The 16,570-nt window shown below is 39.4% G+C and overlaps 1 protein-coding gene across 1 annotated transcript in view; it reads left to right on the top strand.

The window, feature by feature from the left end:
* Positions 1–16,570, top strand: part of AMPH (amphiphysin) — a 161,033-nt gene that overhangs the window by 67,713 nt on the left and 76,750 nt on the right. Inside the window, exon 3 of the mRNA XM_080383237.1 lies at positions 11,657–11,737. Coding sequence (XP_080239363.1) covers positions 11,657–11,737 — 81 coding nt within the window. The remainder of the gene's footprint in view (positions 1–11,656; positions 11,738–16,570) is intronic.

Genomic DNA, 16,570 nt, shown 5'->3' on the forward strand with positions numbered 1-16,570 from the left:
TGAGTAATTCTATGAAGTGATGAGGAGGAAAACTGCTAACCTTCTTCAGAAATATCTGACTAGCACATAATGCTAGCCATATTGTAATGGTTTAATTATTTCTTTATAGAGATGGTCTTGAGGAATTTGTGATTATAAGATCATGCCTTCACAAAATCTTCCAATAATTCTGAAATAAATCTCTTGTAGATCAGTAAATTTCTGAAAAAAGCTATTTTTAAAAAAGACAGACAGACCGACCTGTGTGGCTACAAAGATTTCCTGAGGTGTTGAATTAGTTGAACCAAATATATATTGTCTATCTAATTTTTTGCAATGTTGGGGGATAATTTTCTCAATTATTTGAATCAAATTTATTTATCATTCCATCTAAAGAGGAGTGAATTTACTTGGAAGTGTTACATCAGTGTCACTGTCTTCCTCTGGGTGAGGAGAGAGGTCTGGAGCATCCCTAAGGTGGAGTACCTCATCAGCAAGTGTTGCCATGTCAGACCCATCACTGATAAGTAGTGTGCAATACATACACGATTTATGAAGAACAATAAATTCCTTCACAGATGAATATCAATCTGGAAAATGTTTTGCAAAGTGCTAGACAAAGTTATCTTCATGTTCTGTGTTGCTATGTGTGGCATGACTTGAGACTCTCTTAACAGCTGGTGAAATATTTTGTTGGCAACCCACCAAACCATGCTGGAGACTTTTGAGTTTTCCCCCAAGGCTCCACCGTATCAGTCCTGTAACGAAGAGTGCCCCAAGTTTACAGAGAGAAATTCAGTCCTTGCTGGATGTGAAGGAGCCTCAGGGTGGGCAGCATCCACATCTCAGTGCGTGCTGGACCAAATGTGGGCATCTCTTTCCAGCCTCAGCCAATACCTTTCTCAAGGAGCAAGAGTATCTGTGGAAATGTCACAGCTCAGACTGGAGGAGGCAGTCAACATTAAGCATCTGTATTGCTACTTGGAGCATATGGATTAATTTAGAAGCCAAACTGATAAAACACAACCACTAGTTGCCTGTCTTCTAGATGTAATGGTGAAGTGGAAGGAAAGTAAATTTGCCTGTTAACTCTTTGAGGTTCTGCAATGAAAAATGTGTGAGCTCTGTTAATTACCCATGTAGGCATGGCTGAACTCTCATGTCTGTCATCATCTATGCATGGTTACTGACGTAATTGTAATTTTGGGTCTAAGGCTGTGGATTATAATCTCACAGGCAACCATTAGAAAAATTGTATTATATCAAATCCAAATGTCTCTGTTAAATCAGATTATTTTTTTTTCCTCCCCAGCAATTCTGATTGTTGTTTTGTTTTGTTTTTTTTTTTTTCAAAAAAGCTTTTATCTGGTCTTCCTCCGCATTGAAGAAATGACTTTCATTTGTAAATTACCTTTTGTCTGCGTTTTGTGATGAGAAGTAACCTAGAGATACCTATAATGCTATCAGATGACATTTACCAACATCATATCATTCTACTGAGGAGACATTGCATTTTATTACTAACACTCTTTACTTAGTGCCAAAATCCACTTATTTTATTATAAATTGGTTCCATTTGAGTTTAGTCAAGACCAATAGGAAATACTGTCATTAGATTTCGGAACTGAGTACAGAAAATCAGGTACTGCAATGTGACATAAGGGGAAATAGCCTGGAAAACATCACTAAAAGTGAAAGTCTGGTTTCCTTATTTCTTTGATCCACTGAAAGCATATAATCAGAGCTAAATAAAGTAAACAAAAGTCATATATCTATCTACCTATCTTCTGTGGGACTGGACAGTGGGAGAATGCATGTGTACTTTTAAGTTCAAGGCCTGTTATATTGAATGTGATCTTGGCCTTGTGACTGAAAAGCTTTTTGCTTGATTATTTTTTATTTAACTCCCAGCAGAGAGGAAGAACATCACATACTTGCTGTGATAAATCCAGAGAGACAGTCTGTAAAGAACAAAGTTGTCTTTTTACAGGTATAATTTAAATGTTTAATTAATAAAGTGAAAACTGTGGTAGCCACAGGTAAATCACAATTTTATATTTGAAATCTCTTTTCTTGGCCCGGGAAATACTTGATTAATTTAGAGATAACAGATTACCTGTCAGGTATCACTGCTGAGGATTTTGGTAGGATAAATTATATTAGGCTTCTTGTGCAAGGATGAGCTTTAGTGGCCCTTCTGTACCGGAGACAGAATTGTTTGTTTTAGCACAAAGATTTTTGTACATAGATACGTGCACAAAGATACATGTCTTTGTAGTTGATTTTAGTCTTCTATTGACAAGATCGCAGAAGTAAATTTTTAAAACGTTCTATATAGGCAATCTACTCCATCTTTTGATATTTGATCATTTGATCAAATTTGATGCTATGCTACTTTTTATGCTTTGAAAACATGACGACAAACGTTTTTCTAGGGACTGCTTTAGCCTTTTCCCCTAGTTCTTAAAGATTAGAAGTATCAAGTAAATACACAGCAGAGCAGCTAGCTGGTCACCAGGTGAATGTAAACATCAGAAGAGAAATTATTAATCATGGCTTTTTGGTAGGATTGTCAAACAAATCCAGATGATAGTGCCCTTGTCTTTGATGCTATAAAAGGGCAAAGGATCAGATAGTCTACTGCTTTGAAAACCTTGAGGTCCAAATGGGACAAAAGTGCATAGAAGTTCAGTAAATGAAGTTGTCACATGAATAGAGTGAAATGTTATCAGGGGAGTAAATAACATTTCTTCTGTTGCTGTTATTTTTTGGAGGGAGCAGTATTAAGGAAAGTGTCTGATCAACAGTAAGTATAGAGGACACACCAAATGGTTGTAGGAAAGCAGAGGAGCTGGTAAGAGGGAGGAAACTAATGAGGAGCGTGTAAGTGAGCCTGGATGCACAGCTAGTTTCTACAAGGCAGAGACCCTCTGGTCTCCATTAGAAATCTATCCGGGTATTTTTCAGCTATATGAGTAAGTATAGGCAGAAACAACAGTGGCTGACAGAACTTTGTATTAATTTGGCAGAGTAGCACTTTGATTTATTTGGGATACAGTGAGGGACACAGAAATTCAGCCAAGGAAATCATTGGTGATTGTGCAGGCAGTTAAATTTAGCTCTTGTTCAGCCAAAAGAAGTTATCAGTCTTTTCAGGAAATGTGAGAACAGCAATAGCCAGATAAGGGCAAACAGATTGTCTTTCCAGTTGTTTAAAATGCCTTTTTCTTTACTTTCCCTGTTTTGTATAGCTCTGGTGCAGATAATCTGAATACAGCAAATTTCTGTACTACATAACTCCTTTTCACAGAAGGATAGCCCAGAGGTTAAGGTGCTAGCCTCGAACAATCAGATTTAGTACACTGCTTGTGACTAATTTCCTCTGAACTTGGTGTAGATGTTACTTGCCTTTCCTGTATCTTGTTTCCCCAATGGTAAAGTGAGCAAAGAATGAACTATTATTGCATTAAGAAATTTTGTGAGGAAAAAGAATATTCAGAAGTTTGAGGCTTGTAGATGTTGCTATGATATTAATAGCTCAATTCATCTGCCCACATATAGGCTGCTTGAGTTGCATCCTGCCTTGCCTCAAGCTGCTTTTCCAGAAGACACTTCCATAGGTCCTGTGTCATATTTGCCACCTGCACAGAGATGTTTGAAACATCCTGTGCCATCTGAGATGCCTACGGGAAGGCAAATAAATCAAACCCACGGTTTCTCAAAGTTGATTCTTTGCTTTTAGATTGGTCCCTATTGTCTCAATGTTTTTTCTTCCACTTAATTATTTCTTTGATTTCTCTTTTTTTTTTTTTTTTCTTTCTCTACATCTTGGTCTATGTTGTTTCACATTTCTTTCCATTTTGTTTTCGTCTCCAAGCTATATCCCGTGAAAATCACCTGCTGTGCACCATTCCAGCATCTCTACCTGGATGCTGTCCTTTATTATACAGGACAGTCATGCAGAGCAGACTGGGGAAAACTGTTCTAAGAGCTTGTTTACCTTTTGAAGTACATGGCAGTTCTTTGAAGCTGAACCAGGCTTTCACATCCACTGGGAATAAGCACCTTTCAGAATACATGCAAAGTGTCTGATGAGCCACCTTACTATGTGGGACAGGCTCATAGTGTTAAACCCTGTGAAGGTCTTAGCAAACAAGCAGAAGACGACCCTAGCAGTACATCTTCATAACTGTCTTGATAGTATCCCTTCCCTTCTCACCAGCATAATGAGACCTAATGGACTTCAAAGCTCGTCCTTCAGTTTCTTTAAATTCCTTCTGCCCAGCTAAGTTTTACAACTGGACTTCTTGGGATCACAGAACAATAGCCACCTACTAGTGTGTTAAATTTTACAAGGGTGTCTACTTCCAGTAGACCAAATTTGCTGGGTGTTGCAAAGAAAAGGGTGAGCAAGGGTCTGTGCAGTTGTGGGGCACTGCACTGTGCAAGTCTCTGCTCTCTGTGAAGTACTTTCTGGTTTTAACCAAATGACCAAGGACTAATGTAGAAGTCTGTGGCTTCATTCTGAGAGAAGTCATAATCTTGTTTATTTTGTGGATCTCTCTAGAGTATTTTAATATTATCTGGGCAACGTTGTACAATTAGATTCTGTAATTTGCAGAAAGTTTATTATAATCATCTTTCATAGCATAATGTTTGTATTTGTCATTTAGGCTGCATAGAAGGACCAGGTTTTCCTCTTTCAATTTTCATTAAGAGAGTATATCTTATCGTAGTGTTTTATCCTTGTCTGGATATTATTCAGTACTCTTCTCATTTGTTAGCAAACTGTTTTCATACATCATGGCATTTCACAATTCTCAAAGCACTAGCAAGCAAAAGCTGACAAAAAATTAACAAAAGAAAAGCAGCCATGAGAAAAGTGAACCCTTATGCTTCTTGAAACAGCAAATAACTTATCAGAGCTTTGCAAGCAGCAGGACTATCCATCAATAAGAAAAATTCATCAGGACTATAAAATGTAAAGAGCCCACATCAGGAATTCATTGAAATGCAGTTTGTTAGGGGTTGGGAGAGGGTTCTGGAGGAGTGTCACTGCACACTTGTCATGTATCTTCCTTAGGCATCTTCTTCTGAGGAAAGGTGGAGAGAGGGTGGTGTATTATATGGATGATTAGTCTGACCTGTAGAGTGGCTTTTATGCTTTTCCATACTGCAGAGTGGCTGCTACCTAGCAGCTGCCCTCTTCTGTTGCTTGGGCCACATTTCATGCATTAATACTTCTCTTTTGCTTTGTGACACTGTACAGCAGAAACTGCTTCTGTCATATATTAGGATAGCAATTGTGGAGTTGCAGTTCTCCACTAAAGGTAGATTCCCAACTTGCAGTTTACTGTGATGGCCTTTCTCCTAGTATACAATCCACTGTGTCAAATTTCAGCAATGAAATTCAACTGTAAATGGTGGGCAAATGAGGGTAATTGTGCCCAGTGTAAAAGATAACTTAAATGGGAGGCTGGGGAACAAATACTAGTACAGTAAAAGATATAGTAAGAGATTGTCTGGTTGATCTGGAAACCTGTGCTAAGTTTAGCCATTTCTGAAGATCAGTAATGGAAACAATGTGGACTGCTGAAGATGAGGAAGAAGAGAGAATGACTAGAGGAGAGTGAAAGCGTAGGTGTTTCTTGCAAGTCTTCTGCTTTTTTCTGTGTCTGACTGAGCTCTTGTAAATGTATTGGCCATCTCCATGGCAATTATTTCTTTTAAAAAGGTGTTGTGTGTTCTGGATTGGAATGTCATAGTTTGCTCCTTAATGATTTAAAGCGTGCTTTCTTAAATTATTATCTTTGTGTTTTATGCACCAGTGGATCTTCTTGAGACTGCAACAGACCAGAGCATCGCCCTTCTTGACTCACCTCCCATGTCTGCCTGGTTGCCAGCTGCAGTCCTCGGGATAGCTAGTGTGGTTCTGCTATGAACTAGCATGACACAAAACAATTGCTTATCATTGAAGAGCTTTATTGGAGTGTCTTTCTGCATTTTCTATAGCTGTCTTAAAACAGACCGTTGGGCATTTTACTAAACAGGTTTTCAGGCTTTTGAGAGTCTGTCAATGACAAAGAGATTTTTTTTTTCCACAACCCTTCAACAGATATTAATGAGAACAGAGGCCTGGGCAAATATTTATCACTGTCAGCTGTTGTTTCTGCAGGAACACAATGGTGGAATAGCAGCAGTACAAAGGCAAGTGGAAACTGTGTGGCTGGAGAGTGTGGAAAGCATGGCATTCAGTCAACCTCTTGGAAAAGAGAAGTGGTTTAGCCTGTTGCATTGGAGCCATGTTGGGATCAAAATATTCCCAGCAGAACTGAAACCAAGTAATACACTGCCTATTTCAGACGCGTATCTTAATTGTGTGATATGGTAATTTATACTTTTTGGGTATGTCTCGTTGCTGATCTACTTTAAAAAATCCTAATAATATTAAATATGGTACAGTTTCTGGCTAGCCCAAAAAAAACTGAGCTTGTTTGGAAACCCAAGGTTTTAACTCTAAAAAGAAAGTGGGTTTTTTCTCCCTAAAGTGCTCAGCTGTCTAACTTATTAGCATGAAAGCCAAAGAATGTTAATCTTTTGCTCTGTTTAGCCAGAAACTTACTCCAGCACTCTCAAATGGAAATTCTTGGAGGGAAAACAATGGAAAAAAACCCCAAACAAAACCCACTTTGTTTATCCTACCTATCACTTCCCCACCTATGATAACAGTTGCTTTACACGTGTACCCTGAGATTTTAGGTCATATTCTGTGTAAATTAATTTCTGCAGGAATCAATACAATACCAAAAAGTTCTTGGAATCTATATTTTTTAAATGCCTATTGCTTATATACAATTATAACTTGCTCAGAGAAACCAAAGAGAAAACGAAGAACAGCACTAGAAAAAAGTCACGCATGAGTTTGCATCTGTGGAGATTCAGAGTACTTTGCTGTTCTCAGAAGATTTTTGGACAGTCCATGACAATGGTTTTGGACTCTCACAAGTGTGTGTCTCGCTTTTCATCCTGGGGTTATTCTGTAGTAGCCTTAAACAGTGCTACTTGTGAGTTAGATTAGCTTAGCTTTTTTAGTGTTTTAACAGTCCTGGGAATTTCTAATAAACTCTTGTCCTGGGTAGTCTTTTCTGAGCAGTCATGTCTTCCTGCCCTGAATGGTTTTGAACATGCTGGCGGCTGTTTAGAATACTGCCACATGACTGAGGATGATGCATGCTGGGATGTGTGATGAGATTACTGTCAACTCCTGTCCACCCTACTGCTGCTGCAGTGCAGGGAGCTGTGCTGCTCTTGAGGCAGCTCTGGGTGACCACAGTTTACATCAGACAATCAGAGTTGTTTTGGGTGGGTTTTTTTGTGTGTTGTTTTTTTTTTTTTTTCTCCTTTCCTTGAATTGCTAGTCTTGAAAATTTTTTAGAGGAGGATGGGTATACCTGTCAGGGTGGTATTCTCAGCAGCTACTGTAACACTGTCATCCTTGGTACAAGACAAAAGTTTTCAATATAATCAAGCTTACTCAAGCTCAACTGTAACTTTTTCTATTATATTAGTTCCCTTTCTTTGGCATGTTGCAGATACTAACAACATTGAGTCATTATAAAATTCATCATTTTACATCAAGATCAGCATATTACTGTTTCTTTGTAACACTTCAGACCTTCATAGTACTGAAATGTATTATTTGGTAGATGAAGGCACTTAAAAGACTAAAAAGGAAGTGTTCAGTCTTATGTCTTCCAAAGAGTTTATTAAAGATGCACCATCTCCAAATAGGAATATTCTTGTGTTTTGTATCTAGATGTGTACTCTTGATGACATTTCTGAATATTATCAAACATGTTTGATGTTCTTGCTCAAATTTTATGTATTTGTGTAGAATCTGTCACTTATCTATCTTAGTACCTCATTGCCAGACAATGCCTCTCTACATGTGTTCCCTCGACATCATCTAGGTTTGCCATCAGCTCAAATTTATCTTTTACTTCATTCTCAGTGCTAATTCAGTGCTAATTAAATAATTCAGACTTAAGTATTTAGTTCATATATTCTTAGCAAGATGCTGGGTCAACACTGATATTCATTTTAGACCCTTAATGTAAATCAGTGCATTCATGAAATTGTACAATATCACATTTGGTGACCACAGTTAAGAAAAAAATAAAGCAGCTGTTTCAAATTTCAAAGTCTGTGTCTGTCTCTCTGTTCCCTCCCCACCCCCGAACCCCACCTTGCATTATTTTTGTGTCTTTATATGTCACTTTAAAAGAAAACTTACTGGTGCCTGATTTAGTCTAAATATATGAAATGGGGTATCTTCTCACCTACTTCTTTTTTTGGGTAGAGTGATTATGTTCACCACCTATTTTATATAGTCTTCAAAAGACTACAGAATACTTGACTGTAGAATGTTTATTGAGTTCTGGGTTTATGTCTGTTTCTTTAATTGTTTTATTTTAAATGGTACAGAGTGTTCATACACATTGACAGATGTTCTTAACTCTAACACCAAAACTTATTTCTCTGTACAGGCATGCTAAGAAAAAAAATAATTGCTAGCCACCTGCCTTCTCCAAGTCCAGGCCTCCTTGGAGCCCTATGGGCCATTGAATGTTCAGCAACAGCTTTGGTTCCTCTGCTTTTTCTTTTTCCAATGCCTGCATCCAAATCCACAATATTGGTTATCTACTACATGGGCCTACAAGAAAATATTATCCACTTATCTGTCCAGACCTCCTTTCTTTGGCATATTATAGAACACTCCAAGGCTTTTGCAAAACACTGTCCATCTACCCTTCTCCTGCCCTCAGGGACCACCAATAAACTGAGCTATTTCTGTTACTAAATCTAATCCTTATCTAGAAGGGTGGTTGAACTGAGGCTGAAGGGGGAGGTTAGGCACTTGTTGCTCCTGGGTACAGCCTTCATTTTATCTTTATGGGCCATCAGATGCTTTCCAGTGACCTGGGTCTTTTAAGTCTATCTTCTCTTGATCAATATTTAAACCTAATGCTAGTAGGCTGTCTACTTGCCTTTTCCTAACCCTAGCCCTAAACCACATCCTGACTCTAATCTTCACCCAGGTGCTCTATATAACAAGATGAACAATGTCTAAAATTTATTTCAGCCTTACCCGCAAGAGGCATTTGAGTTAGGGGAACCTGTGTGTAGTGTAGAAAATCTGGCCTTAAACCTACCCAAAGACACCCTGTAGGTGGTTACCAAACTGTATGCTTCTGTTGACAAGAGACTTCTGCTTTGAGACAGAAGTGCACAAATAAGTGCTGAAAGGTAGATCAATTTTTAAGACTTGACTTCAGTTTGATCACCTCTCTGTTTAGACTACCAGTAGTAAAGTCATGGTTACGATTAGGTTGGTTATAAAAGGCTGAGCTATACATTCAGTGGTCCGTGGGACTGTATGGATGGGATCTAAAGGGACCCGTGAGAAATACTTTATTCTAGCTCTGGTCTGCTCTGCTGTTTCTGTGTAGAATTGTGGGGTGGGATTAGGATTGCATGTAGGAAAAGAGTGAGTGAACGCCAGTTGTCTGTGTATATGGCGTGGGCTGCAGAGCTTCCATGAGGGCAAGTATCTTCAGCTGATGCCAAGCCTCTGGCTTGGAACTTCTAGTTCCAGTCATATGACATATCTGTAGTTCTGGTTTGGGTTAGGATTAGGAAAGTTGGGAATCTATGTAATTAATAGTTATTTAATGTAACCCTGGATTAAGATTAGGTCTTGGTTTTTGCAGAGGCCAAATTTTAATGCTGTCTTAGTCTCAGTTCAGCTAAATATCTGTAGAGAAATTGGAAGTCGGAGATAGGATTGAAAAAAACCCAAAGCATAAGAGGTGGGTGCTGTGAGAGGTCGGTTGTTCCCTTTTGAGCCTTGTACTATTGTGCCTGAGCGCACATCTGGAGACATGGGTGTGTGCCATTGATATTTTGGGAAAGAGAAAGAAGTTTATCATCACAATAATTTTTGCCATGGTTTATTACCTACGTTATGAATCGCTCAGCCTACAGTGAACATGCCTGCTACTTGTTCCTGTGAACATGATTTGAATGTATTGCTGTGGTCAGGAGGCTTACCTGGCAGGTGCCTCTTTGAAAAGGAGATGTTAGATTTTTGTACAGCTGCCTGGTGTGGATCAAAGTCGTGCCACAGTCGGGGTCAGGCTGTTAGGCTTATTGGTGACAAGGAGCCATGTGAAGGCCTGTGATGATTTGGAATGTTGAATTAAATGATTCCTCTGTAAAGCCATCTGTGATACGTTTTAATATTTTATGAATACGTTGGTGATGAGAGTGTATGAGGTCTTTGGGACTAGTCAACAGGCTTAAAAGCAACCCAGAATGCCCAGATGAGGCAGGGAAATGAAAAGCTAAAATGCAGCCGTCAGCCACAAAAGGCTGCTTTTTGTCTTTTTTTCCTTTCTGATGTCATTCTTTCTGTCTTTGTGGTGTAAATACATCAAAACTTCCTTGAAATTCCATAGGCCAGGTCCACAGGTAGCATTGCATCACCTTCGTGAGCACCTTGACCCCCGCTTTCCACTGTGGCAGTGCTGGCTGCCCCTTTTTGCAGCTGGTTTTGTGGTATGAGGCTGGCTGGGCTTAGGAGAGGCAGGTAGTCGGAGAGAGAATATGGCAGGACTGAAGCTGTTCAGGGTTTTTTTTTAGAAGAATAAGTGGTGATGCTTATATGTTTATTCTACTGTTTCTGTTTTGTAGGGTTTTTTCATTTGTTTGGTTTGGGATTTTCCTGTGAAAATGCAAAGTTTGGTCAATTTGTCATGGGAGAATGATCTCAACACCACTGTATGAGATGGTTCATCCCCCATAGAAGTAGTTCATACAAATTTATGGGTTGCTTGACAAGAAGAGTGAAGCCTCTTTGCAGCTACCTAGAAGTTTTCAATATTAAAATGAATGGGTAGTGTCAGGATTTAATAACTGAATGCATTTATTGTAGCTAAATGCAGTGTAAAGTGTAGCTGTGTCAAATTACTTTTGAGATTGTTATCACATGAATAGCCCTTACTGCTGATATATTGCAGTATATTAATTATCTAGTAGATGACAATCCACTTCTGAATTAAGGAGGGGAGCAAATATGAACACCAATAGAAGTTTTAAATAAGCATCAGTGGTAAAAACTTCTCACACAGCCTTACGGTTCTTTATTCTCTATGAATTCACGTTGAAAATCATGCAGATAAGGATAATGTTAATACCATTTGATATAATGAACCATAAACAGAAGAAAAAAACTAATGAAACTTGATATTTTTTTTTCTTTCTCTGTTTGAATTGGCTTGTAGTGCCAGCCAATTTCTCTCATTCTTCTTGCTTTGAAACCCTGGGATTCTTTGCTAAAAAAAAAAGTTGCTTCATTAAAAAAACACATATGCCTAAGGACTCCATACTTTGAAATATGTTTACACACTTACATGCACATGCCATACTCCTGCTTTTAACCTTTTTTATTTTAACAAAATGATTTCCCGTGTGAGCTTCAGAAACAGTAGTAGATACAAACACCCCCAAAAATAAAATGCTATTTAGAGCCTAACTGCAAGAACAGAAGTGTTGAACGTAGCAGTGTTTTTGTTTTGTGACATAAATATTAAATTATTCCTTTTCCTTTTCAATATAGGTGCTTCAAAAACTGGGAAAAGCAGATGAAACAAAAGATGAACAGTTTGAAGAATATGTTCAAAATTTCAAACGTCAAGAGGTCAGTCACTTTTTCAGTTTCTTTAATTGTGTCTTAAGAAGAATGCAGTATATTTGAACTTGCTGATTTTAAAGAAGTTGTTACAGCGTACAACTGTTCTTTTTACAGGGCTATAAGGTTTTGTTCTGCTGTTTCCAAAAATAAAGAACAATTGGTTTGTGCAAGCAGAGGTCTAAGAAATGTGCTCATAATAAAAGGACATATTGTAATTGAATATATCACCATCATGCTCAAACCACTTGAGATCAGCAGTGACAGCACATTTTCAACAGCGTAACTGAGAACAGAACCCAGCCCCAATTAAATGCAGTTTTGTAGTTGCCTTCTTGCAAAGAGATGTATTTCCTTGGTTTCGTTTTGAGTATTATTTTCATCAGTGGTATATAATAATATCAGTTTTAGAAAAAGTGAATAAGTTAATAGTTTCAGACTGCTGTGTGTTTTTATGCTCCCTGTTGGTGTAGGGGGCTGTGGTGGCAGTGCTGGTGAAGCACTACTGTGGAGCAGTGCTCAATTACTCTTACTGTAAATACAACACACGAAAATGAAGGTGCCCCAAAGAGTTAGTGATCTACTCCCAATGCAATCTTAATTCTAGCCTCAATTACTCCTTGCTTTGTTGGACAGACTTTTGGGCTCCAAGGTGATTAATTGTGACCATTTATATAGTAGCTTTCTCATATAAATTAATACCATGAGTTGCATTAATGCTACCAAGAAAACTGTCTTTTTATGTAAGTATCAGCTGAGGTATCTGTCATCTGTGAGCTATCATTTAGAGCACATATACAAAGACACTGGAGGGTGAAGTGAACAACTCCCACGCATTTTACACAATGTAAAAATTGCCTCATGTCAGTGCTTGCAATTTCTGCCCTGAATCAGTCCTATCTAGCACATGCACTTCTGTCAGTTCCATGTAAACACAAACCTTGCATCCTGACTGCTGGGACACTTATCAACTCTTTTGCATCTTATAGTCACTTAGCCTTTATTTTACTCTCTCAGCGTAGAAGGGAAGGAGGTTTTAGGAGCTACTTGGCTGTTGTGTAGATCTTTGTTCTTTCCCAAAGATGAAAATGATAGGAAGTAAATGAATCTATTTCTCTGAGAAGGGTGGTTCCTCCCTTAGATTTCTTGAGATCAGGAAGACAGTGGGATTTAATAGGCCTGAAGAAGCACTCAGAATCTTTGAAACCCTGCAAAGACATTATATTTTCCCTTTTCTTCCCCTTCCTCTTTTCCAAGTGCGCTAGGGTATCAATGGAGCATTTCTTTCTTCTTGATTGTCCTTACGTTGCTGCTTATCCTTGCTGTCAGTATCCCAGCTGTTTGCACAGCTAGTGACTGTTATTAGAAATAAGGCGCATCTGTATAGTTCTTATTGGGTGCAGATGGAGAAGCTGGAGCATCCCCATGAAGAAACAGTTTTGTGGGATTTTTTTTTTAGCTAAAAATTCTGAGTGAAATTTAAAAGAGAGAGATGAAAGAGTAAAAAAAATCTTTTTAAGCAAAATTATGTCTCAAGTGTTTGCTTTTTCTGTCCTTCACCAAGAATTTTCCTTTCAGCTGGAATTCTTGCTAATGGCTAAGGAGGATCTTAGCATTGCTTACTTTTTATTTTCTCCTCTTTTGATGTAGTAACAAACAGTCAAGGACTCTGCAGGAACTGTATGATGCTAAATCTGGATGAGAATGTGACTTAGGGCCAGGGGAGGAGTTGGGTGGGGAGGAGTAAGTGCAGAGGGACCTACGATTCCCTTGAAGGGCACGTTCAGATTAGGCTAAGCCCGCTGGCTCACCAAGTGAGAGAGACTGTACGTTTATTAAACTAAACACATGTGCTTGCTGAGCTTGCTCTGAAAGAGTTCTGTTATGCTCAATTCTTCAAATAAAAAAAATAAAAAAAGGAAAAAATGCTGCAAAAGCACTTTCTGCCATGTTCACCAATGAGAAGCATATAAGTTGCTTAAATTGTCTTAGTTTTGTCCATGCTTTGATCTACAACTTACTAGCAATGCAAAGATACAAAGCATTACAATGTGCATCTGAATTATCACTCTTACTGATTAATACCTTGTAGAATTGCTGTCTTCTGTGAACTCAGGCAGCCATCCCTTCTTGGTTTACATTCAGTCCTGCTTTCAAGATTTTCTCTGCAACTCTAGACCTTTTAGAAAAAGGAAAACCTGAATTTTATGTATTAAAAAATAAAAAGTCAGTCTGGGTGATTGATCCTTGTGCTGAGGTCCACCCCAGACTGTCAATGTGGGTCATTGCAAACAGAATCGCCCAGTTAAAGGCTGTCCCATCTTTTGCAGTATGCTCCAGGGTTATTTGTGGTGGTTGCTGACCTAACAAGGCGTTTCTATGGCAGAGGCAGTTTGATAGAAGGTCCAAACTTTACTTTGATTCTTGCAGTCTCACTTAACAGTGCTCTGGCTGTTCCCTGGCCATCTCACCTACCTAGATTTGCTTCTGAGTACTGTCCCTTCAGTTCTGTCTCTTTGTAAGTTGTTTGTAGCTGCTGGTGCCATGCAGGCTCTGGTGATCCTGGTAAGCTGAAAGCTGTGAAAATAGTCTGTTTCTCTTGTTTCTCTACATTATTGAGCCTGCAACATTTGGGAGGTGAACTGATCTGAAGTATAGAACGGTCTTTTTATTAACACTTTCCAAAGATAATAACTGAGGACTCCCAGTTGAGCTCAGGGCAAGGGTAGAGAAAGGAAAGAGGAAGAGTGTAGCGCTCATCACCCAGGACACAGATAACTGAAAAACTGAAATCTTAACATGCTGTTCCTTGCCTGAATAATAGAGTGGGTAGCAGGTATGTACCAAACTCAGCAGAAGGCTATGTATAAGGATACATCCAGCAGATCTATCCATAGGAAAAGCTCATTTAGGGTCCCCAGTGATGCGTTCCCATCTCTTTCTAAATACAGCTGGGTAAGGGCCCCTTCTGGACTTGAATTATCCACAGATGAATTACCCAGATGAATCACCATGGAGAAACTGAGTCATTCCATGCTGGAGAGAACAGAGCACAGTGGCTTTGCAAAGCCTCAGGGCTTTCCCTATCAGAAGTAGTAAGCTGCTGCAGCTGAAACCAACAATAAAAACACTTAGATTTTAAACAGTGAATACAGCTGTTTTCACCTTCCACTTTAAGTTGTAAAATGAAAATTGCCACTCTAAATCAAAACTTGTTGGACAAACAAAATCTATATAAACTCATATATGACATAGTATGACACAGATTTTCAGTGTATTGCAAGAAATTTCTTGAGGCTTAAACATTTCTCTCTGCACAGCTAATTGGGGATGTGCTCAGCCTCTTAATCGACCCTGAAGTTCAGAGAGGGGATAAAAAAGACACATCTTGCATATTTCTGTCGACTGTGAAAATATCATCTAGTCCATCGGGGATTTACCTGAAATTTCTTCTCTATTCTGTTATTCAGTCAACTGCATCTTACACTTTTTTTGACAGGAAGTACCAATTGCCTTATCCCCAAGTATATTTTGATGACTCACAGTGCTTGCTTCATTTCTGTAAGAGACCAATATTCTATTTCATGTCTATGCATATCTATGTCTCGTTATTTTTCCATATGTAGTTATGAGACTTCTTTTATTTTACAGGCTACAGTTAAAATACATTTTTAGTGTTTAAAACCATTAACATTATGTATCGTATATGTACACACAGAGATATAGCAATTGCTACTACAAAAGCAGCTGCCCATGGTGTTGTCAGAATAAGGCAAAATGTCGAGCACTGTTGTTGCTAGTTTATAGAATTAGGTAAAAATGAAGAGCCTTTTTTTTGCTCTTATTAAGTGGGCAGAACCTGCCCCTGTGGACTGCTTTACTCGGTGTGCCTTGCAGTAAAAGCTGCTCCTTGGGTGTAATTGTTAGGGGTCCTGAACAGGTTTATCTTGGCCAGACCTCCATTTCACACAAGCATGCTTAGCTATCTTACAGCTGTGGCATGGCATTGTCTTAAAGTTGCTCTGTGAGACAATGTTTATTGAAGTGCTCTTTTTGTATCAGATGTGCCACTGATTCCTTAAAATCTATTAATGAATTAAGATACGCAAGGTGAGATTCACCACCTACTTCATGTGCTTCATGGTGTCCCACCTGTCCTGCTGCTGTGGCTCCAGACAGAAGCATATGGCTTTGGCCATAGTCCTGTATTGTACCTACTGGATCTGTGGCCCTCTCGAGCACCCCATGGCCTCTCCAGCCACAACAGGTGCAGGTGTTTTGGTGGCTGAACCCTACCCCTGGAGAGCAATACAGTTCCAGATTGCGAAGCCTGAATGTGGATATCTTTGAGTTTGGTCTTCCCAGACACTTGTGCAGAACTGGGCAGTGTGATTTGGATGGCCAAGATAGAAACCCATCAGTTCCCTGGGGGCATCTGTGGGCCTTAATGGCTCTGATTGGCCCCGCTTGGACCCCTAACCCTGCACATGGACCTAGGAGTCCCATTTTAGCTCAGCTCTGGGCACACAGTCCCTCCCTAATCCATGTCATAGGCTGGTCCCCATGCCTCTGGGACTTGTGCTTCAGCTGCATCTCCTGCTGCTCCCATCTGGATCTCCCAGACAGACCCTTGACCTGGTTCAAACCCTTGCTAAGTTGAGGGGTATTAGTGAAGCCTTTTACTAGCCCCTGGCTCTGCCTGCTTGGCTCAGACCCTGCAGGACAGCAGCCACCAGCGAGGACATGGCCTGCACTGGGGTCTCTCGTGGTTCCTGGAACAGCCCCATGGAGTTGAGTAGCTGCTTGTGGTGAGGGTTGTGAGTCAGTTGTCTAAATGTTGGC

Source organism: Falco punctatus, assembly GCF_963210335.1.
Source record: "Falco punctatus genome assembly, chromosome: 4".
NCBI classification, from domain to species: domain Eukaryota; kingdom Metazoa; phylum Chordata; class Aves; order Falconiformes; family Falconidae; genus Falco; species Falco punctatus.